Source organism: Neovison vison, chromosome 3 (genome assembly GCF_020171115.1).
Source record: "Neovison vison isolate M4711 chromosome 3, ASM_NN_V1, whole genome shotgun sequence".
NCBI classification, from domain to species: domain Eukaryota; kingdom Metazoa; phylum Chordata; class Mammalia; order Carnivora; family Mustelidae; genus Neogale; species Neogale vison.
This window is the reverse complement of record NC_058093.1, coordinates 70,164,829-70,178,644: the sequence shown is the minus strand read 5'-3', so window position 1 is coordinate 70,178,644 and position 13,816 is coordinate 70,164,829. Positions and strand designations below refer to the sequence as shown.

Sequence of the window (13,816 nt, the reverse complement as noted above, 5' to 3'; positions counted from 1 at the left end):
AGCACAGAGCCTTCCTCCTGAAATACTCTTTGGAAAGGAGAAAGTATACATGATACGAGCTTGGTGCTTCCCTTCCTGAGAGGCAGCTGCAGTTCTGGATTCTTATGTAATGTGGCAGTAGTTGCCACTGAGTCTGCCTTGGACTGAGAAAATGGCTATCTTTTCATTAACACAAGCTGTACTTCAAGATTTGACTACAGTACTGGAATAACTAAAAAAGGTGTTCTGTCCAAAGACTATCTTCATTTTCAGCATTAATACTCTTTAGTGTAGTCTGAGAGGGTCCTCTGAATTTGATTCTGTTGTAGTAGTACTTTTGGTATATGTATCTCTTAACAGCATTGCATTGGAAGCAGAATAGTTAGCTGTGGTAGATTCTTTTTCTTTTTTAAGATTTATTTATTTGACAGAGAGAGATCACAAGTATGCAGAGAGGCAGCAGAGAGAGAGGGGGAAGCAGGCTCCCCACTGAGCAGAGAGCCCCATGTGGGGCTGGATCCCAGGACCCTGAGATCATGACCTGAGCTGAAGGCAGAGGCTAACCCACTGAGGCACTGAGACTTCCTGGTAGATTATTTTCTTTTCAGAAAAATTAGATGAAGTGTTTTTGCATCTTGTCAGAATGGTTTATGGGACCAAAGAAGTTTGAAAAGGATTTCTTCATTCCATTTGTGAAGTGGTATCTATGAGGAAATAAATTCCTGTGGCCAAATACTTTGCTCTCTATGGGTGGCTGGACGAAGACTTTGTAAGAGAGGCATGGAGATAGTATCTTAAGGCCCATAAAACACATCGCCATTCCTGGAAAAACAGTGATGAAAATGCCTGAAAGCTCTCTTCTAGGGACAGAGCGATCCTCCATCCAACATATCCATGCCAGAAAAGTGTGCCTTAATACACTGTGCCTTCCCTTTCTCTCCCACTCATTTTCACTTATGTCCTCTTCAAGCCTCCCATTCCTCACCTCTCCAAATCAGCTTTTTCTATGATGCTTTAATTTTCCTTTAAAATTTAAGTGTAAAATTATACAGCATTTATGTTACTTATCTTTTATTCTATTTAAATATGAGGTCAAAGTTCTTACTATTAGGCAAGATCAACCCCATTCTTGGGATCCAGAATTTCAAGCCTTGGTGTTTTTTTTTTTTTTTTTGCATGTTTACGGTTTTTATTTCCTGGGGAAGTTCTGTCTTTTGTACAATTAAATGCCAAGTAACCACACAACATTTTTGATCCTATGTACATAGATCACAAGAACTGAGGTGCAAATTTACTTAAGTGTCTCACAAATGGGCTAAGAATTCTTTTTAGTTAGCACACACAAAATCTAGTTCAGTTGCTTGGACTTTACAACGCAATTCCCCAGCACAACTTTATCACACAAAATACAATAATCACAATAATTGAAACGTAAATTTTTGAGTCAGCTTTCTAGTAAACAGGGTTATTATGGACAATATTTTCGCTTCTTGAATTTAACCTCTCTCGGCAATTAGATCTAAAGGTAATAGGCAGAAACGTCTCTGTTAGCAAAACACACACACACGTAAAGCCTGAGCATTCCTCCCGGACAACAGCAAAGTATCAAGGATGAAAAGGGCAAAGGAGTGTTAAAGTAATCCAATATGTGAAACGAGATTTTAAAGAATAACTAAAATGTTTCTAGGAAAAATAACTTCCCTGAGAATCACTAATTTAAAAAGCGTTGGCAATTGTTGATGGGCTTTCTCAGATGTCGACTTGTTACCAAGGCAATCAAGAAGCAGGGAATAATGTATGTTTGAGCAGCAAAATGATTGTGAATGGATTAAAAAAGGATTCTGCCTCTTTGAATATATATACTTGCCACGTATTAAATGAAATCTAAGTGCCCGCTTTGGTGCCACTGGCCAGAATGAAAGCTCTCCTCCAGTAAGTGAGGTGAACTGAGATTTTTGTTTTAAATGCCAGCCTCCAGGGTACGTACAAGTGGGAGACGGGTTGGAAACCTAGGGCTAAGGGGGATGGGAACGAGATGGCTCTGCCAGTGAATCTAAGAGCTGTTATGTGTGAGAGAAAATCCTCCTCCAGCCTCGGAGGGGGTGTCTCCCCCAATACCAGCTCCCTCCCCCCCGGGCTAGTGGGGCGGGTCTGGTTTGCTCAGTAGCTGCAGCGGCCGTAGCAGCAGCCCCGGGGCTGAGCGGCGGCGGCCTCTTGTTAGCGCAGGCAAGCGGCGGCTCCGAGAGCGCGAGGCCCTGGGGAGATCCGGCGGAGGCTGCCGCCGGGATGGAGGAAGCGTCGAGTGGAACGGGAGTCGCCGGGGATGGATTTCCTCCCCAGCCCAGTTCCCTACAGCTTGGCTGGGCCTGCTCCAAGCACCTGCGAGGTGGAAGAGGCCTGCGTCTCGGGCCTGACAGCAGCAGCCGGCGAACGAGGCGGGCACAGCGGGGTAACAGTTGAGCCGTAGCCGCTCTCGGGAACCTACGCCGCCACGGCCGCTTATTGTCTCTCCCCTTCCACCCGGGGGCAAACAGGAAGCGCGCCGGCAGGCCGAGCGACGGACGGGTATCCGGGCCAATGAGCACTGGCGACCGAGAGCGTGGTGGCGAATAAGCGCGGAGAAGAGAGGCGGGACTTCCGGGCGGGCTGTCACCCTCTTCCCCCCTTTTGGGCTGGAGGCTCCACCTTTTGTGTTTCCCGCACAGTCAATCAAAATAGGAAAAAAAAATCCCCGGACCGCTCCGGCCGTGTCCGCCGCCGCTTCCCGCATCCTCTCCCGCCGCCGCCGCCTTCGCTCCTCACCATGTGTAAGGCGGCGGGGAGCCCCGCCTGAGGTGCCCTAAACACACTATGACCGGTACGTAAAGCCGAGAGAGAGCAACCCTTGCTGCTGCCGCCGCCGCTGCCGCCGCCGCCGACCACAGCCAGCCCGGGGCCGCCGCCACCGCCGCCGGCTCCCGGCCCCGTGTGTGCGACCGAGTGTCTGTGAGAGGCAGAAAGCCGCACTCCCCTCCGCCTCCCTCCCCTCCCGGCCAGCCACCGTCCACCCCTTAAGCCCCAGCAACGCCGTGTCCCTGCCGGGCCCTGGGGCGGGCGGCCCGGTCCGCCGGGAGCGCATCCCCCCGTGTGCGGGCGCGGGCGGCGGGCGGGCGTGTGTGAGTGACTGACGGTGCGAGAGGAGCGAGCGCGAGTGAGAGCGAGCGGCGCGAAGGGAAAGGGGAGGAGAGGAGAGGAGAGGGGGCAGGGGCAGCGCGGGGAGGAGGAGGAGGAGGGAAAGAGGAGGAGGAGGAGGGTTACAGGCAGCGGCGGGCGGGGGCAGCAGCAGGAGGGGAGGAGGGATCCGCCGCCGCCGCCGCCGGGGGGCGGGTGGGGGAGGGGAAGGGGACTCGGTCCGGGCTTTCGGAGTAATTTCGCCTCGGCCCGCGGGCCCCCTCCCTCTCCTCCACCCGCCTTCCTCCCCACCCCCACCCCCCCGCGCTGTGCCTGCAGCTCCCGAAAAGCCCGTGAAACAAGAGGAAATGGCTGCCTTGGACGTGGACAGTGGCGGCGGCGGCGGCGGCAGCGGCGGCGGCCACGGCGAATATCTGCAGCAGCAGCAGCAGCAGCACGGAAACGGCGCGGTGGCGGCGGCGGCGGCCCAGGTGAGGAGCGGCTGAGCCCCGGCCCGGCTCCCCCCTAGCGCCGCTTTCTCCTCCCCTCGCCTCTCCCCTCCCTCCGCGCCTCTCTCCTCCCCTCCCCCCGCCCCGGGAGCTGCCCGCCCGAGGCGCCAACGCTCCGACCCCGCCCGCGCTGCCCCTCCCGCAGTCTTTTTTGTGAGTGTGTGTGTGTGTGTGTGAGTGTGAGCGAGCCAGCGTGTGCGCCCTCCCGGGGGTGGGTTCCGGGCGGAAGGTGGAGGCCCGGCGCGCAGCCCGCCGCCCGCCTTCCCGCGGACGGCGGAGTTGGTGTGCGTGCGAGCGGGAGGACGCGAGCCGGAGTCGAGAAGGAGGAGGAGGAGGAGAGCGCGGGCTGGCGCTCGCCGGGGCTCAGCCTGCGGGGACCGAGTCGCACTTCCTGTGCGAGCGGCGGCCCGGCCCTAACCGCCACCCCTCCCCCTGTCTCCCCCTCTGAACCCGCCCATCGGGGGTAGGACACTCAGCCGTCACCGCTCGCCCTGCTGGCCGCTACCTGCAGCAAGATAGGGCCGCCATCGCCGGGCGACGACGAGGAGGAGGCGGCTGCCGCAGCCGGGGCCCCCGCCGCCGCCGGAGCGGTAAGTCTCGCGCGCTCGGCCCGCCCCCGCCAAGGCCCTGCGCCCGCCATCCCGGGCCTGCGGCGTGCCCGCCAGCCCGAAAGGCCTCCCCGGCGCCCGCGCCTTCCGAGATCTGGACGGATCGCGCTGCCGGGGCGCCCTTTTGGGCTCCTTCGCATGCCTGTGTGGATCAGAGGCCAGCCCAGGCTTTCTCTAAATTGTCACTGCGGCGCCTCGATCCAAATGCACTACAAAATGAAGTCAGAGAGGGCGGGGTAGAGGACTCCAAAATGGATGTTTGAGCAATTCATATCAGTGCTGAAAACTCCTTCGCTGAACACTACAAAATTTTCAAGCACAGCCTATCGGCCATAGATAGTATCAACTACAGAGGCAGTGTCTTTAGTTTCCAGTATCTTTGAACCTGGAGCTTTTTCTGCTGGAATTTACTAGGTCTTACTGATTTAATGCGTATATTGCTAAAAAGAAACCAAAAATGGAATGAAGGTTTACTCTTTGAATTACCCTTTTGTATGCAGCAGTGAACACTTTGTGAGTGCTTTTTTAGAGGCCATTCTAAATTGTTGTATTTTAGTTTTTGCAGACGACTTAAATTTGCAGGAGTTCTTCATAAGTGGAATAAGTGAAACATTCGATTAGCGATCGTTGAAATTGGCGAAGTTACTAAAATGATGCATTGGCTTTTGAAATTGAGTATTAAATGCCAGTGTTAGAAACAAAAGTACGTGTAAGGAATTGTATTTACATGCATGCTAACGTATACTGTACTTAACAGTTCAGTTTGGTTCAGTTTGGTTGGCAAAGCTGTATTTTCATCTTCTTGCGATTACTGGTCTGATAAGGTGTGGTGGGATTCTGTTTGTAGGGTTTTTAGTTTGGGGGCGGGAGGGCGGGGGAGGAGCTGGTCAGTGTGTTGTATGAGGGCGTAACACAAATTGATAGACAAAATTTTTAAGACTGTTAATTGTGATTTGTATCTGTGTGAATCATCGCTGTTGTGTTAAACATGTAGATGTGTTCACTTATTAAAATACTAAAAAGCTCTCCCAGTCACTTTTGGTTTCTTTTGAGGTGGGTTATAGGAATTGATTTGTGTAGTGGTATTTTGGTTGGTCACTATGGACAAAAAAGTATGATATGTGTTATAATCTGCAGGAAATTATAGGTATGTGAAGCTGATGTTAAGCTGTAAAATATTTGTAATTTTAGTGCTTCAAATTATACTGTAGAGGGATATGAATAGCTTTAATGTCTTAAAAGTATTCTTCAAAAGTACTGTGCTTTTGTAAGCTGATTAAAATATGAAAGTGTAAAATCATGTTTGTGAGAGGCATTGTTACTTCTAAACAAAACTAGCCCCACAGTGCCAAAACAAATTGTTTATCTTAAAAACACTGCTCAAGTAAAAGTGCAAAGCAGATTGCTTCTACTTGCCTTTTACAATATTTTCAGTTAGGATGAAAAACTTCTTGTGACTGCAACTTACCAAGTTTATATAGCTCACTGATGGGGGCGGGGAGAAGTGAAGGAGGAAGTTATGGGTGAAAAATATGTATATGTACTTGTATATGTGAATCTCAGCCCTGGCAATAGAAAACACTGTCTCTGGTCTTATGCTACTGTGGTTATATACTTGTAGGGAGGTTGTTTCCATCCTCATCAACTCCTCTTCAGCTACCAAATCTCTACTGACATCACATTTCCCACCAGATGAACATGAACTAGAATCAGTAGGAGCACTTTTTTCTTTGTACATTTGGTATGCATGCATAAAATTTTTCACTGAGTAGAATTAGTAAGATTGGCTCGAATATGTTTGCCTTAGCCACTGGGAAAATTAGTTTTCAGGTTTAAAAGTGAATTTCAGACGTGTACATCTTAAAAAATGAAAGAGATTTTAAGTGATTTTTATGGGCATTTTTTCTGTTTAAAAATGTGCTTAGATAATCTTATTGTAATCACTCAGAATTACTGGGAATCATGAGAGGTCTGGAGAGAAAGCTTTTTTGTAGTTGTGATTTATTTTATTTTATTTTGCAATTTTTATTTATAAAAAAGTTGAAGAGATAAAACTGAGTTAACCTTCTGCCCTTCATCCAGCTTCCCCTAATGTCAGTGTAACTGTAGTGCATTTGTCTAAACTAGGAAACTAACAGCAATACAGTATTATTAATTATGCTACAGACTTCATTCTTGTTTCACTTTTTTCTCCCACCAGTGCCCGTTTTCTGTTCCAGGATCTAATCCAGGGTACTGCACTGCATATAGTGTCGTTGTGTTTAAAATCAAATAGAAATATGCATATAAGTTCAACTTTGTGCTAGCTTAGTTTGGTATTTTAAGATTACAAGGGCATTGAAAAGCCAGTCAGCTGCACTGGAGATTTAAGTGTCTTGAATTTAGAATTAGCTATAATATGATATGGGTTCTTTCTGGATCCTGGCCAAGAATGGTTAGCTCCAGTACTGTGCTAAATAGGTCTAATCATAAACCATTCTCACCTATAAGGTCCCACAGCATGGACTCCCAAAGTTGGTTTGATGGCAAGACTCTTTTTTGTACTTTATTATTAAAAGTTGTATAGTTAATTTTAGTAATCAGGAAATATAAGATGTAGAGTTTCATGCAATATTAGTTTGTCTAATCTATATTGATGTGAATTTCTGAGTTATTAATTCACTTATTTCATTTGTACCTTAAATTGTAATCAGTTAATTGGATAATTGTTTTTATTTGAAATTGGTTTTGAGTTCTCATTGTTTCTTGAAGACTTTAAGAAACTTGTTTCTACCTTAGCTTCATACTTGTTTTTATTTCCAGTAACACTCTGCCCTTGCCTTTTTCTGGCTTTCAAAAAGCCACTTGTGGGAACTGAGAAGTTAATAATCCTTTCTGAATGCTATGCAATAAGTGGTATGAATTTTTCTTTTTTCCTTTCCACAGGTATTATCTGAGAAGATAGCCTCTTTATTTTTCCATTCAACTGCCCCCTCCCCCCCTCTGTTTTTATGCCTGGTTGCACGGGAGAATGCCCTTGTAATGAATTGCTATAGTAACATCCCAGGGCTACTCTTGGTTTTGGTCCTTTTTACCCTGTTATCATGTGTTTATGTACAGAGGGACACTTAAGAGTACCTTCAGTTTCAACTTTTTAGAATAATGCCAATTTCCTTGTCAAATGGTGTTTTGTTAGTTGTCTGGTAAGAATATTAGAATTCCTGAAAGAAACACTGGTTGATTTTTCTTGAGGGTTATCTTGAACCTGAACCAATAATAGTTCTTGCCTGGGTTATATGTTTTTATGTCTCTCTTCTTTTATTTCTATAGTTTTTCCATAGCCTAACATCAAACATTTTTATAACTGTTCTTTGGTCTCAGATGATTTTCTGAGTCATCTCTTTTAGTGGTGTGCTGCTGATAAAATTTCTCTTACAGATGAAAGGGGATTGGTCAGTTCTGTCATTTTCTTTGCAATGATTTTAAACTAAATACTTTTAAGTATTCACTCAATAAATATTTACTGGTCTTTATGCCAAAAGTTGTACTAGGCATTGAGATCATTCTCTGTTCTCATAATCTTACTAATCATAATGTTATCTTAGGATTGTATAGTGCTTTATAGTTTGTAAAGCATAACGCTTTCTTCTGGTTCTTATGACGCCACTAGGTAATAATTTTCCCATTTTTAACATAAAAATGAGTCCTGCTCTAGATCACACACAATTCCACAGTTCTAGCTAGGACTAGAAGTCAGTTCTGAATCTTTTCCTTTCTAGTGTAATACATGCCCCTCCCCCAAGCATAATGGTAAAATCATGAAGTCTGTTAGTTTTCTGACTTGGTGTTTTCTCTCCAGTTCCATTAAAAAACTTAATACTTAGTAAATTTTTTAAAACAGTAAATTTATTTCATTTAAAAGATCCTTTTTGTTGCCTTTTGTTGCTTTAAATTTTTGTTGCTGTTTTTCCTCCCCTGGGTTTGGGCTTCATAAATATTTCTTGTGTATGCATTTCACCTTAGGTTTATTCAAAAAAGTTCAAATACATCATGCTGTCCTAGGTTTGAGGATTTCCCTTCAATTAATGGCCTGCATTGTTGGGAAAAGTGATACCACAGTTTATTTTTATTTAACTTCTGGAGAGGGGTTCTTGGGTAGTACTTAGTCAGATTTGTCATTTGAGTAGCTATATTTATTTTCACAGAATTTCTTGACTAAAAAGCTGTTCACTGATGGTTCAGTATCTGCCCTTACTACGAATTTGCAAGAAAGTAATACTTTAGATGCCACAAATTTGGCCTTTTTTTTTTTTTTTTAAGGATGAAGAAGGACAAAATGCCAGTATTGTAAAATGATTTATACCTGAGATACTGTATCCTTTGGTATATGTTGAGTAATTATAAATTTTAGTGCTGGTCCAAAAAAAAAAAAAAAAAAATTCAACAGTCAGTTCTCCAGAGGTAAACAGCAACCTTAGGAAAATTAAGATTGGATTTTTAGACATTATACTTTAGTGTAGATTTCAGTATAAAGTATAGATATAAATACTTTATTTAAAATGCTAAGGGACTGAAGTGAAATATGAATTATTGTTCTGATATTGGGAAAGATGATTTAGGCTTGTAATTCCTGAACCAAATAGAAGTTGAAGAATGACATAGAACTTTAATGACTGGTCTTTTCTTTAGTAATTTAAGTTTGATAAGTTTAAATGTTTGTATTTAAAAGATGATTATTTTAGTTCAAGCCTACACATTTGTACAGAGTTCCACAGTTTATCTGTTTTTAGTCTCTCTTCCATCTTTCTTTCAGTCTCCATCACAGGGCCTTAGTTTATAAAACGCAGACCGGATTGCATCACTCACTTGCTTAAAAACCTTTTACAGCTTTCATTTACTATCTGTAGGATGAAGTCCAAACTCCTTAGCACAGTCTTCAAAACCATTAACTACAGGCGTTGATAAAATATCTAGTCTTGTTCCCCCTTACTTTATTCTATGAATCTGAGTCTTTTCTGGATCTTGTCGAATTCCAAACTACACATTCTTTAGTTTCCTTTTGTCTGTGGCTATTGTTTTTATACCTTCATTAATGCCTCTCTCTCTCTTTCCTAGCTGCCTACGGTGAAGTCATAAATTTTATTCTAAGATTACTTTATCTCTTGTGTGAAACCCTTTTTTTTTTTTCCATCTCTTGTTCCTAAAAAGCATTTTGATCATATGGCTAGTGCACACCACTGTTCACATAGTCATAGCATGTATGTGTGTATCTGCTTGGATGAATTGGGAATCATTTGAAATAGAAATTGTTTATTTCGTGAGCATACTCATATGTTCATTTCTACTTGGCAAATATGCGCAGATCTCTTGAATCATTAAACTGTGGTTCTTCCATTGAAATACATGCTTTTCAACCATGCATCTGCATGAAAATTAGGTAGTTTCTTTAAGAAATTCTTCAAATATTATAGAACCAGAAGATTTTTATTGAATTTTGTGGAATGGTTCCTACTTGGAGAACAGTGTATGTCTTAACCATTTTGTGTGGTCATACCTACTTTGAGAATGTGATGAAATCTAGATTATCCCTCTGTCCCCCAATTCCACTTTCTCAAAAAGTTGATACATATATTTAGAGGATTCAGAGGTCCTTTGAAGCCTAGGTGTGGGTCCTAGGTTGAGAATGCTGGACTGGATATGCTTAAGTTTTCATTGTGTAGTGATACGCAGAGTCACAGGAAGTTGCCTATAGATCTAGAAGGAAGTGGCATAGAAATAGCTTTATTTTGAGGGTGAGTAATTCATATAGGATCTCATTCTCCATATTTTTACCCTTGGTCTTAGTGGGAGACAAGCTTAGTATAGAATTAAAGGCCTGGCTTCTGGAGTTAGACTTGGCCTAGTTTTAAATCCTGTCTTGGCCATTTGAGACCTGTGTGATTTTGTTTCTCAGTTATTTCATTTGTGAAATGAAGATAGTAATAACACCTACCTTATGGGATTGTTGTAAGGAGTAAGTGATACAAATCACTGTCATGGTACTTGGCATTAAAAGAATGGCTCTGGTGTTTTTACTCTTAGACATTGTTGTATTAGATTTTATTGCTTTCTACTTTCCTTTGTTGGTATTTTTCCACTGTTGCCTAATCCATAAAATACGGGCATGACAACTTAGAATTCTATCACATCACAGAATGCATAATGTATATGTCTGTCATTGTACTGCAAATTTAAATAGAGTAGTAGGTAAAACCAACATCTATATCCTCCAGCTTTTAGAGTCTAGAAAAACCTTTCAGATGGAGTGACTTTGCCATGTGGTCATAGTTTAATAATCTTTCCTCATTAAAATTTTTTAAGGTCCCTCTCTCTCTCTCTCTCTTTTTTTTTTTTTTTGGTAGTTCATGGGAAAAGTAAAGAATTTGATGGCTTGCTAATGGAATAGCCTTAGGCAAGAGTTTACTCTGGAGGACATTAATGCATGCCATAAAAGAGAAGCTTTTGACTTAAGGTGTACAGTAATAATACAAATACCGACTTTTCTAACTCAGATGACTTGATAACACTGTACTAGTTACGTTTCTTTTTTTATACAAATATACTGTACCTAATTAGTGATACGTATTTTAGTAGGTTGTATATATATATTTTTAACTCTTCAGTGTTTGAGATAATACTTGATTTGAGCTGTCCATATCTTTTCTAGCCACTTACACTTCTGTTGATTTTAACCGTATGGATTAGAGATCATAGATGAGGAATTAGAAGACCAGTTGGTAAAACAAAGATTACTCTGATTGAAATTTTTTTCCTGCTCAAATAGCATGAGTTATCTTTGCAGTAACTAACAAAATTGGAAATAATGATTATTGTAGTTTATGTAGTACTGCTTCAGTATTTGAAGTCTGCTATGTAATTAAGAGAACTTTTAACTTCAGGTAGTAGAATTTTTCTCAGTTTTTAGATTTTTTTTGAGGACTGGTTTAAATATGCCACAAATAATATATCATGTAACATTTTTTGTTTTCTTTATCCAGACAGGTGATTTGGCTTCTGCGCAGTTAGGAGGAGCACCAAACCGATGGGAGGTTTTGTCAGCCACACCTACAACTATAAAAGATGAAGCTGGTAATCTAGTACAGATTCCAGGTGCTGCTACTTCGAGTGGGCAGTATGTCCTTCCCCTTCAGAATTTGCAGAATCAACAAATATTTTCAGTTGCACCAGGATCAGATTCATCAAATGGTACAGTGTCCAATGTTCAATATCAAGTAATACCACAGATTCAGTCAACAGATGGTCAGCAGGTTCAGATTGGCTTCACAGGCTCTTCAGATAATGGGGGTATAAATCAAGAAAGTGGCCAAATTCAGATCATTCCTGGCTCTAATCAGACCTTGCTTGCCTCTGGAACACCTCCTGCTAATATCCAGAATCTCATACCACAGACTGGTCAAGTCCAGGTTCAGGGAGTTGCAATTGGTGGTTCATCTTTTCCTGGCCAAACCCAAGTAGTTGCTAATGTGCCTCTTGGTCTGCCAGGAAATATTACCTTTGTACCAATCAATAGTGTCGATCTAGATTCTTTGGGACTCTCGGGCAGTTCTCAGACAATGACTGCAGGCATTAATGCCGATGGACATTTGATAAACACAGGACAAGCTATGGATAGTTCAGACAATTCAGAAAGGACTGGTGAGCGGGTTTCTCCTGATATTAATGAAACTAATACTGATACAGATTTATTTGTGCCAACATCATCTTCATCACAATTGCCTGTTACTATAGATAGTACAGGTATATTACAACAAAACACAAATAGCTTGACTACTTCTAGTGGGCAAGTCCATTCTTCAGATCTTCAGGGAAATTATATCCAGTCGCCTGTTTCTGAAGAGACACAGGCTCAGAATATTCAGGTTTCTACAGCACAGCCTGTTGTACAACATCTACAACTTCCGGAGTCTCAGCAGCCAACCAGTCAAGCCCAAATTGTGCAAGGTATTACACCACAGACAATCCATGGTGTGCAAGCCAGTGGTCAGAATATATCACAACAGGCTTTGCAAAATCTTCAGTTGCAGCTGAATCCTGGAACCTTTTTAATTCAGGCACAGACAGTGACCCCTTCTGGACAGATAACTTGGCAAACATTTCAAGTACAAGGGGTCCAGAACTTGCAGAATTTGCAAATACAGAATACTGCTGCCCAACAAATAACTTTGACGCCTGTTCAGACACTCACGCTTGGTCAAGTTGCAGCAGGTGGAGCCTTGACTTCAACTCCAGTTAGTCTAAGCACTGGTCAGTTGCCAAATCTACAGACAGTTACAGTAAATTCTATAGATTCTACTGGTATACAGCTCCACCCAGGAGAGAATGCTGACAGTCCTGCAGGTGAGTCTTAAGTCATGTCATGCCATAGATAAGTGATTTGTTGACATATAGGGATATTTTTTGTTTTAAGGTGTTTTCAATACATCTGGCTATCTTTACAGGTGATGATACATTTCCCCATGTTTGTATGAAAAGTAGACATTACGATGTCTTCCAGATTGTTCTTGAAAGTTTTAAAGTCAAGGATTCATTTCTCCATTTTGCCATAAATTATGTTTGTAGTTTTTCCTTAATTTTATATGTTTTCATATCTGATTGGTATTGTTAAGCATTATGAAATTTTTATTTGGCAGGTTAGGTATCTTGGTTTTGCTTCTTGTGATGTAAATTAAATACTTTTGCATTATATTTGGGGAGTCAGATTGGCATGGTGAAAACATGGCACTGGGAGCCAAGACTATTTATGTTGTCTGACCCACTAGCTATCTGTGTGATTGTGGCCAGATTCCTTTTTTCTTGCAAACTTGGTTTTCTCATTATATAAAATGGGATTTGGGACTAGGTAACTGTATCCTAGGGTACTTTCCAGACCTAAAATTCTTTGATTCTGTGAGAGTTTATTTCTGTAAGTGTATAGTGAATATTAAATTTAACTGTGCTAGATATATTGTTATTGATAGTATGGGTAGAAATTTCAGAAGTCTACTCTTTGAATGTTGGCAGAAATTAAATAATATAGTTTAAAAGAGATGGTATCATCATTATCTTAATGTTCACTTAGATAACATGTTATGAATGTTTTGTTGTGCACTAAATTCTTAGTTTTATCCTTCTTTGTATTTGGGTTCTTGTGATGACTGTGTTATTATTATAATCTTCCATTGAGTCCAAGATTCCAAGCTCTTATATTAGGACCCTCGAATTTGATTTATCGAAGTAATTCCTATCACAGTAGAGATTACGTTTTTTCTTTGGAGAAATTTGTCATCTATCCTTAGAAAATTGGCATTGTTCTAAAGTCTCAGATCTGTACTTGGCAAGACTTTAATTGCATTTGCGCCTTCTGAAGCAATGGTTTAGAGCACCCATTTTCAAAGCATGGTCTGTGGGCTCCTGGTGGATCCCGGAGACCCTCTCAGAGATCCTTGAGGTTAGATTACTTTTCTTAATACTAAAGTTATTTGCCTTTTTCATTGTGTTGATGTTTACACAAAATGGCTTGTTCCTTAGCATAAATGAGATTAGTGGCACCAA

The 13,816-nt window shown here is 42.3% G+C and overlaps 1 protein-coding gene across 1 annotated transcript in view; it reads left to right on the top strand.

The window, feature by feature from the left end:
- The first annotated feature begins 2,464 nt into the window (after positions 1-2,464).
- SP3 (Sp3 transcription factor) overlaps positions 2,465-13,816 on the top strand; it is a 56,695-nt gene continuing 45,343 nt past the window's right edge. The window contains exons 1-4 of the mRNA XM_044242356.1: positions 2,465-2,836; positions 3,469-3,620; positions 4,106-4,228; positions 11,263-12,622. Of these exons, the coding sequence (XP_044098291.1) occupies positions 2,830-2,836; positions 3,469-3,620; positions 4,106-4,228; positions 11,263-12,622 (1,642 nt within the window). The 5' untranslated portion in view covers positions 2,465-2,829. The remainder of the gene's footprint in view (positions 2,837-3,468; positions 3,621-4,105; positions 4,229-11,262; positions 12,623-13,816) is intronic.